At 32.3% G+C, this 10,218-nt stretch overlaps 1 protein-coding gene across 1 annotated transcript; it reads right to left on the bottom strand.

Moving 5' to 3' along the window:
- Positions 1-246: 246 nt before the first annotated feature.
- Positions 247-10,005, bottom strand: LOC109795366 (protein AE7). The gene is made up of 6 exons (XM_020354839.3): positions 9,723-10,005; positions 4,979-5,263; positions 4,769-4,874; positions 4,520-4,619; positions 1,124-1,169; positions 247-533 (listed from the first exon to the last, which is right to left on the bottom strand). The coding sequence occupies exons 2-6, from the start codon at positions 5,103-5,105 to the stop codon at positions 433-435; spliced, it is 480 nt and encodes a 159-aa protein (XP_020210428.1). The 5' UTR covers positions 5,106-5,263; positions 9,723-10,005; the 3' UTR covers positions 247-432.
- Between the last annotated feature and the right edge of the window lie 213 nt (positions 10,006-10,218).

The raw sequence follows: 10,218 nt of genomic DNA, 5'->3' as shown, positions 1-10,218 counted from the left end.
TAATATGACTTAATTTTTTTTCATCTTTAATCATAATTATAGATATAAAAACTTGTAAAAAATAATTATGATATATATTTATACTTTTAAAAATTATATATAAAATTTTTAATACTACAAATATATGAATAAGTATTGTCTTTATTATCTAAAATTTTTGAATCTATCACTGTATGAAACATGAGCAAAACATTGAAAGAATTTCCTATTTCTTTTCTAGAGCTAATGATCGGAGATCCTTCGTAGTTTACTCAATTATCACATTGTCAATTATGCATTTCTATTCAACGACAATTGTGTGAGGTAAACACAAAATACATGGCCAATAATAATATGCCAGCAACGAAAAATATACATACAAACAAAGCTGACCAACTTCCACGACAGGCACAAAAGCACCTGTCTCAGCATTTGGAGAAGAAAAAAGCTCCTTCAATCATAAGATGGAGCAAGGCATTCATCAACCATATCCAAAAGATTTGGGTTTTCCAGTGCAGCTGCCACACGCTCTTTATCATTTAATTGTTTGTTAACTGCATATACATTTGTGACACAAAATTTAAAATGCAATAGTATGAATGTCCAGTCATGATCAATGATTTATAAAAAGAGAATTCTAGAAAAGTCCGAGGCAAATTCAACAATGCATTGACTAGTGTGTTTGAAAAGACACTTTAAGATCTTATAAGCTGGTTTTATAAAAAATTAAAGCCTGTTTGTTCATGTGGCAGGAATGCTTGTGTTTGAAAGGGGGAAGGGGAGCATAGCCGCATAGGGAAGAAGGAATGTTGGGTGTGAGGGCAGAACTTTTTGTATAAAACAGATAATCATAAAATAAAATGAAATACTAAATCTAATTCTTTCACCCAAAAAAATCTGAAGTCTAAACAAAAGTCAGGAGTGTTGTAACAGGTTTGTCAACACTCAAAAGCATGCCTTACTCCAAGAAAGAAATGTCATATTGTCATGGCAATCGTTTAAGTAGTAAGACATCCCTAGATCAATATTTGAACTACCACAGAATGCTTCACTACACAGATATGACTCGAATCAAGAGTATGGGTGCAGTAAAGTAACACAACAGGGAGAAACAGAAGAAAAAAAGAGAGTAAGGAATTAAAACCTGCAGTTTCAGTTGCATGAGATCCAGGTGCTACTCTGATATCCACCTAACCAGAATTAATTATTAAACATAAATAATATAGGGTTCAAAAATAGGTAGAATATTTGGTTTAATTAGTAAATACTATAAATACTATTCCAGTATTCCCTACTTACACACAGGAAGAGAAACATGAAAGTATAGATCACGCTTTATAAACACCATAGTTTGACAATATATACTATCGTACAATTAGGTAACAATACAAAGATAAACACCATAGTTAAGATGCCAAATAGTATTGCAGGTGTAAGAGATATCATGAGTGGAACAGCTATACCAATGACAGGAGCTAGCATGTCCTCCTCTATAAATCTTATGAAGTCAGTTCAACTTATTTTAAGAAGGCATTAGCATAACAAAGGATGTCATGAATAGGCATGACATCGGTCCAAAGTCCAAACTAGGAGCAGGTTTCGTCCTCCCCAAACCCATCAAGAAAAAGTGAATTTGGAGAAAAAAATAAATACAACCCCGTTACCACCAGGTTTGGAGAATTATGTGGAGACTTTGTCCCATTCTATTTTATTTCTTAATTCAATTCACTTATATATTTTTTAAATAAATGTATGAAGTACATTTTAATTCAAATATATAAATAAAGGCATCAAGAATCTAATAAAAATCATAAACTTTTGAAGTAAGAATTAAATCATATCTTCAACAAAATGTGTGATTACTGATTTTAACTTTATTATTGCAATATTATTGCAATGATCTAAATTACTTTACTATTTTCAATGATTATGAGAAATGTGAGTGGAAATAAAATCATAACTCTACTTCTCACAATATGTGGGACTGAAGGCAGATGGGTATTTATAGCCCCAAACCCTTCCCTGCCTTTACAAATTGAGAAAATCCTAACCCAATTAACATGGATTTTTTCATCAAAATCGGGTTGGATTCAGGCATGTACCCACAGGTTCTGATTCAATTACTATATCTAGTTATGAGTCAACAAAAGCATTGTGACAGACTAGTCAAACCCTGAACCCTAAATATATTTCATGGATCAAGCCTAGGTTCCAGAATTCTTAGCAAGAACTCTCTAAAGCTTGTTCTATTAGATGTTTCGCACCTTCCAATTTCAGTTCATGGGTTATTTTAAGGGTCTACAATCTATCTGGTATGCAAAGGTGATACTCTGAATAGAGTTTTCTTGATTCTGCTTTAGGAGGATTTCTGATCCTCCCACATCATTTCCATCTACTATTGACTTCTAAAGAACAAGGGAAACAACAATTTTATACTAATGAAAAAAATGAGTGCTGCCTCTACTACACTATGTGTCCCACACTTAGTATTGATTATTTTGTAAGAAGCCAGAAATCATTCAAGCAAGAATAAGGGATTCAGAAATACTAATGAAAAAAATGAGTGCTGCCTCTACTACACTATGTGTCCCACACTTAGTATTGATTATTTTGTAAGAAGCCAGAAATCATTCAAGCAAGAATAAGGGATTCAGAATTGTTGCATGTTGTTCAATATTGAAGTCACAATTCACATTCACTACCACAGTTTTTGCAACACATCATAAATCATCATTGCAATTAAGCAATTCATTACTATTTAATCCCCCTCTCTAGTTAGTATTAACAATCTATAAGTTAAACAAGTACTTTTGCCTAAACCAATTATCTACTCAACTGTGTGCCCATTGGCACTTAGTATGAACACATTAAATACTAAGTTGCCTCAAATAACTTAAGAGGGGCGGGGTGAATTAAGTTATCTCTACTTTTTAAAATTTCAGAACTACTTTCTTATAAATTCAATTTCCTTGATAAAATCTATATGTTGAAAATGAAAAATCTCACTTCTTAAACAAAATTAAAAACAAATAATTAAAAGAGCAAGGAAAAGGAATTGCAAACTCGTTTTTATACTGGTTTGGCCAATCCTGCCTATGTCCAATCCTCAAGTCTCCAACTTGAGATTTCACTATACTTGTAATCTTTACAAGACTTGAATCCTCCAACACCTTAGAATTTCCTTTCCTTGTGTTGAGATTCAAAACCACCCAGGAAAAACACTTTCTCCTTTTACAAATTGAATGATAGAATAGGTATTTCAGAAGAACTCTCTTGAAGAGTAGATTTTCCAGTATGATGAATCTTGTAGAACTCTTAAAGAATTAAATCTTTTGAAAAGAAAGTAAACGAGTGTTCAAAAGAATTAACGAAAAGATTTTTTAAGGAATAGATTTAAAACTATATATTTAAACATGAAAATGAAGTTTTCTATATCAAAAGTTTTTGAAGCAAAAGTAATAATATTGGTCTGGTAATCGATTACCGTAGAAGAGGGAAACTTCAAAATTAAAATTCCATGATACAACATTTGAATTATTTCAAAATTATAACTGTTGCAATCGATTACCGGTTGCTGTAATCGATTACCAGAAGAGGGAACTTCAAAATTCAAATTCCAAGATACAACGTTTGAGTTATTTCAAAATTATAACCCTTGTAATCAATTACCAAACCCTTGTAATTGATTACCGGTGCATCTTTTGAGAAGAATTCAAAGAGTTACACCTTTTCATGAAAAGATATAACCATGGGATTCTTATTTATAAATATGTATAATTTTTCTTTAAAGGGTTACGAACTCAAAGTGTGAAAAATTATTACAAAAACTTCTTGGCCAGAATTACTTGCAAATTCTTTAAGAGTTCTACAAGGTTCATCATACTGTAAAATCTACTCTTCAAGAAAGTGTTTCTCCTGGGTGGTTTTGAATCTCAACACAAGGAAAGGAAATTCTAAGGTGTTGGAGGATTCAAGTCTTGTAAAAATTACAAGTATAATGAAATCTTAAGTTGGAGACTTGAGGATTGGACGTAGGCAGGATTGGCCGAGCCGAGCCAGTATAAAAATGAGTTTGCAATTCCTTCTCCTAGCTCTTTTAATTATTTGTTTTTAATTGTGTTTAAGAAGTGAGATTTTTCATTTTCAACATATAGATTTTATCAAGGAAATTGAATTTATAAGAAAGTAGTTTTGAAATTTAAAAAAGTAGAGATTACTTAGATAACTTAATTCACCCCCCCTTCTTAAGTTATTTGAGGCAACTTGTCTAACAAAATACACACATTAAATACACCATATGAATTGTTTTAAACTACTTTAAAAAACTAGTAAAAGAGTTTAGTATCTTTTTATATAAATAAATAATTTCTTCTTTGTTAAGTAATTTTTAATTTGAAGTTTTTACCATGTGCCCATGGGCACACACAACAGAAAGTCCCTTCCATTAATCATATAAGAAAATAAACCATCAATACAATTTTGCCTCTCCAACTCCTCGTATCTATTACCAAAGCAATGAACTCAGAAAAATGAAGAATACCTTGTATCGCGAAGGCAAGCTTCTCATGAGTTTTACACGTAAGCATAGACCTATAATTGTCGCCATACTGCAATGTTCCACTGTAGGAGTAAATGTAACCCTGAAGAAAAACCCAGTCACCATCCAATAAAACAAGGAAATTAAACATTCCATAATCCACATAAAGTGTGTATGGAAAAAATCTAGAAACTCAATAAATGAAAATAATAATAAATTAATAACAGTAATAATAATTATAATCACAAATACCTAACATAATTCTGCTGATCATCAACTTCAACTGCTTCCTCTGTGATCACCTTAAGCTCTTCCAAGGAGTATGGGTGCTCAGGGTCCTTTATATCTCTTATATGATTTGAGAATGTTAAGAAAATATTCAAGTTACAATTATCAACTTTTATTTAATTTTCTGAGTAATTATTGGAAAAAAATGAAATTTGAAGTCTAAAAAAAGGATATCAAAAATCTCTTGTTGGTCAATTGGTTCCACAGCATACTCATCATGGGGAGCAGAAGGAGCAGTTCGAGCTCGTCGCTCTTTCTTTTCGTATATGACAGGGTTCGCATTGATTAACCCAGATACCATTTTGGCCAAGATTGCAACTTGCTCGGTAGAGGCAACAAGAGAAGGAGGATTCCAGTATTCAACCAGAATTTATCAGTTGATTATTACAAAACTGACCCAAATATGATAGCTGGAGCCTAGTAGGAAGGAACCTTAGTTCTGAATAAGACTTTTCTATGCTGCATTCAGAAAAAAAACTTATAAAATTTACCATGATAATTAAAAATAAAAGGTTAAATACCTCTTTTGGTCCCTTACAATATTTTTTTGTTTCAATTTAATCTCACTTTAATTTTAGGTCTCAATTTGGTCTCCAATAAATTAAATCATTGCAATTTGGAACTTCCGTCTAAATGATTTAAACGGAGTTAACTGATGGCCACGTGGATGCTAGGTGGATGCCACGTAGATGCCACGTAAGTGAATCCCAAAATACTGGAATACACCTGGAACCAGAACGGCCTGTTCTAAAACAAGAACGGCCCGTTCTGGTTACACTATTGGTGTGTAAATTTTGTACCTGGAACGGGCCGTTCCAGGTGCAAAATTAACACACTAACAGTGTAACTAGAACGGGCCGTTCTGGTTTCAGAACGCCCGTTCTGGTTCCAAAATTTAATCTTTAATTTTTATTATTTTTTTTATTTTATTTTTGCTAATCCAATAAAAAAAAATTCAATAAAATCCAAGTTATCGAAAATAAAAATTATCACGAGAGAATATTTACTTAAGTACAAAGCATTTCAAACACTAGATTTGGTAATATTATTAAAGGGGATTGATAATTTCAATTGCAAAACATTTGGACTATACAGTGTATCATTAAGGACAATGTAGTGTATCACTAAGGACAGTGGTAACAAGTTTTATTTCATTGTTAGTCAAACTGGAGTGAACCACTTACTACTAAATTGACACTATACAGTCAAGGATGAAACGAAATGGTGTTTTCCCTTGAAGTCATTGACGATGTACCCCAACAATAACAACCTGTTCTTGAGGAGGTACAACCTGAATTTTTGTGATTTAGGGTTTTCCTTCAGCGTTATCCAGATGATTTCCTTTCTCAATAATTTCTTTAAACTTTTTTAGTATATGTTATGTTCTGAATTTTTGTTTTCAGTTTCTAAACCATGTTTCTGTCTTTGAATTTATGATATATTATGAATTTTTATTTTCAATTTTTGAATCACATTGCGACATTTTAGTCAAGATTTTAAACTGGATAAGTTCAAATCAAAAAAGGATTTTAGAAGATCTTATCTTATTTGATTTTTTTTTATAGTTTTATTCATAAATGAATATTAATTTATTGTATTTTTTATTTATTATATTTTTATTAATATAGATATAATAAAAAAATACAATTAAAAATATGAATTTGGCGTTCTGGAACGGGCCGTTCTGAATTCAGAACGGGCCGTTCTGAATTCAGAACGGCCCGTTCTAACAGCAGAACGTCCCGTTCTGGTTTCAGAACGACCCGTTCTAGAAGCAGAACGACCAGTTCTGGTTTCAGAACGGCCCGTTCTTCTGCACTCATGTTGTGTTAAATTTGCATTTGGAATTGCGCGTTCCGATTGCAAAATTAACACACCAAGAGTGCATCCAGAACGGGCCGTTCTGAAACCAGAACGGGTTCCAGGTGTATTCATGCAATTTGACGTCCACATACACATCCACATGGCATCCACATGGCCAACAGTTAACCCCGTTTAAATCATTTGGACGAAAGTCCCAAATTGCAATGATTTTAATTATTGGGGACCAAATTGAAACCAAAAATTAAAGTGGGACTAAATTGAAACAAAAAAATATTATAAGGGATGAAAAGAGGTATTTAACCAAAATAAAAATATGATTAAATGTACATCAAATTATTTTATCTGTATACATCAAATTACTTCCCAACATTCACGCAAAAACAATATTTATTGACCTCAAAAACTGCTCAGAAAAGGAAAATGGCACCTTGAAACTGAACATTGCACGCAAATAATACAGTGCACCGTGCACCCCCGGCCCCCACACACACTCCCTCCTTGACATATGGTATAATCCAACTAGTCCTTATTATTCACTAAGTGCCATCAAAACAAAACCCATAAACTCCCTTCTTGACATCTATAACTATTAATAAAGGGAATATATTTTTAAATAACCACTTTCGTCTCCATTTTTTTTAAGAATTTTTTGTCATTAGATTATGCAATAACTCCTTATAGATAAAAGATAAAATGGAGAAAATATATATATAAAAAAAAAATTGTAACCGTAACTATTAAAGGCACGAAAGTGTCTCGACTTCTCTAGTCTATACTAATATATAAAGGGAATATCCCTTTTAGTAACCATCTTGATTTTCACATTTTATTGACTATTATACCTTTTTTCATTTTTTAAAATTAAAAAAAATAATATTTTTTTTATCAAATTCAAAATCTTGAAATTAATGAATTAATCATAATACCAGTTAAATCATTATATTTTTATTACTTAATTTTTATTTTTAATTGAGACACGGAGTGCCTCGACCCACTAGTCTATTATAAAGGGAATATATTTTGATAATCATCCTTTTGGTCTCCATTTTTTAATCTATTATAAAGGGGATATATTTTGATAATCATCCTTTTGGTCTCCATTTTTAATAGACCATTATACCCCTTAAATATAAAAATAAAAAAAAAACTTCTTATATCATTTTTAAATAACTATCCGTAACTTCTAATATTTGTTTATGTATAACTATTAGAGACATGAAATGTCTCAATCCCTCTAGTATGGAATAATCCAATTAGTCCTTATTATTCACTAAATGCCATCTAAACAAAACCCATTAGTTGCTACTTGTCATTCAAATAAAATAACTCTTTCCTTACCGACTCATCCCCAATAGAACTCTTTACCCGCATTAGCATGCCTCTCAAGATTATATGGTTACGCATTAAGCTTACGTATCCTTGCCATTATAGCCTAAAACTATTTGACACTTAGTAGGTGAACATAAATTTATATCTATCCATCTGCAGAGAAAGAAAAATAATAAAAAGCAAAACACAAAACTTAAGTATAGTTTCTTATGTATGGCCAGTGCTATTTTTCCAATTAGAGTTAAAGTTTTATCTTGGTATTATGCAATTGCATTTGATACAGGTCTCATTAATATATATTTACGCATACTACGGAGGTACCAACATTCAAATTTGAGCCTCAAGTATGGAATAGAGTATGTTGGAAGGACGCTCACAATTTTTGGCAAAAATTAGTCACTGCTTTTGGCAGTAGATATTTCGTACTAATACCATATATTGGACAACCCACATTGTCTATAAATAAGGTCATAATAGTGTATATAAGTATGGAACAATCCTCACCTTATAAGTCGATTTTGTAGGATTAAGTTACGCCTATAACTCACTTTTCTAAGATGGTATCAAAGCATATAAGAGTCTATCTTAGCAAGTGTTGTTGGGGAGGGCGAAACCTGCTCCTAGTTTGGACTTTGGAGCAATGTCATGCCTATTCATACCTCATTGGCACTAGCATTGTCTAATGTGATAGAAAAAATCTTCCTATCTATTTCCCAATCAAGTAGCAAAGCAAAACCTTTTTGTGCCAAATCATGACCAGTATGTGAAGGTTTCATTTTACAATAGGCAATAATCTTGCTATTCAACCTCCAACTAGCATCAACAAAATGAGCAGTCAAACAAATATACCCTTCTTGAGTTATAGAAGTCCAACAATCAAATGTCAAACAAATTCGACTATGACACTTACAAATTGCAAGTTTCACCCTCTCTGTGTTCATGAAATTTCTTTGAAATATTAGATATAACTGTATTCCTACTTGAAATTCTTACTTCTGGATTTAGATATACAAGCAATTTCGCTAACCCACTTATATTCAACAAAATTATATGGCAGCCCATGTTGAATAATAGCCATTGAAATCATGTCATCTACAACTTTTTGATCAATTTCCTTAGGCCTTAATTTCCCAACATAATCAATTATCGTTTTCCTCACATCATTTTCTTTCAATATTTTTAGCACCACACACTTTGGCAAATGACACAACGTACATTGTTGAAGTCCCTATTTTTGTACCACTAATAACATACTCTGCACCACATGCATTGCATTTAACCTTTTCATTACCATCTTTTATACCAATTCTTGTAAAATAATCCCAAACTTTAGAAGTAGTTATCCAAGATCTCTTACTTTCTCTATCAACATCATTACCCTCTTTTTCAACCTCTTCTAGGATTAGTGGCAAAGATTCATTTAAATCATCATTAACACATTGTTCATCTACAGTTTCAGAATCCATTTTGTAAAATATAATCTAAAATCAATACACAATCAGTTTTAGTTTCAGCGACTAAATAAATTACACCATTTGTACAACTATTAATCACAATCAATTTCAGTTTCAGTTTCAGAAACAAAATAAAATATATCACAATCAGTAAATAAAAGTCCAAGAGATATGTATATTAAAATCAGTACACAATCGGTAAATATCTATTAATCATGTTGTTTGATGTTGATAAAATTATAAACTAATTTAACTAGAATTGAAAACTAATATCAGTAAATAACTAATCAATAAACTATGCAAAGTCGTACCCGTGGGCGTGGAACAGAGGCGGCGGGAGGGGCTGGGAGTGGAACGGGGGCGGTAAGTGGTGCGGGAGGAGCTGCGCGTGGAACGGTGGCGGTCGCACGATAGCGTCGCGAGGTGGCGGTCACGCGTTGGTGGTGCGTGGTGCGTGGTGCGGAAGGGTCTACGCGTGTGGAACGTGGCGGTTGCGCGGTAACGGTGCGCGGTCACGAATCACGATCACGAAGTTAATTAACTTTCCGTCCCACCCTTCCTTGTGTGTGGGCTGGGCTCACTGGGTTCTAAATGTTTTTTTCGTCAGTGGACTGTGGGTTCGTTTTTGTTTTTGTTTTTTTGTTTTTTTGTTTTTAGTTTTTAATGAGTTAGACTGAATTTTTAGCGATATTAAAATATATAACTTTTTTTTAGCTCAATTTGATTCAAACTCATTTTTTTTATTGTTTTTATCTATTTTTTTACCAATCAATATTTCTTTGTTATATTTTTATTTATTAATATTAA

The sequence above is a fragment of the Cajanus cajan genome, chromosome 4, assembly GCF_000230855.2.
Source record: "Cajanus cajan strain Asha chromosome 4, NIPB_CcT2T_4, whole genome shotgun sequence".
In the NCBI taxonomy this organism is placed as follows: Eukaryota; Viridiplantae; Streptophyta; class Magnoliopsida; order Fabales; family Fabaceae; genus Cajanus; species Cajanus cajan.
Note: the sequence above shows the minus strand (reverse complement) of the source record. Positions and strands in the feature narration are given on the sequence as shown.

Bases quoted from the DNA above. Each gene is read 5' to 3' on its own strand.
- LOC109795366 (XM_020354839.3), bottom strand. From the start codon at position 5,105: ATGGTATCTGGGTTAATCAATGCGAACCCTGTCATATACGAAAAGAAA. The intron at 4,620-4,768 runs GTATTTGTGATT...GTTTTTCTTCAG, and splicing joins GATCAGCAGAATTATGTTAG to GGTTACATTTACTCCTACAG. The intron at 1,170-4,519 runs GTATTCTTCATT...AATTCTGGTTAG, and splicing joins GCTTGCCTTCGCGATACAAG to GTGGATATCAGAGTAGCACC.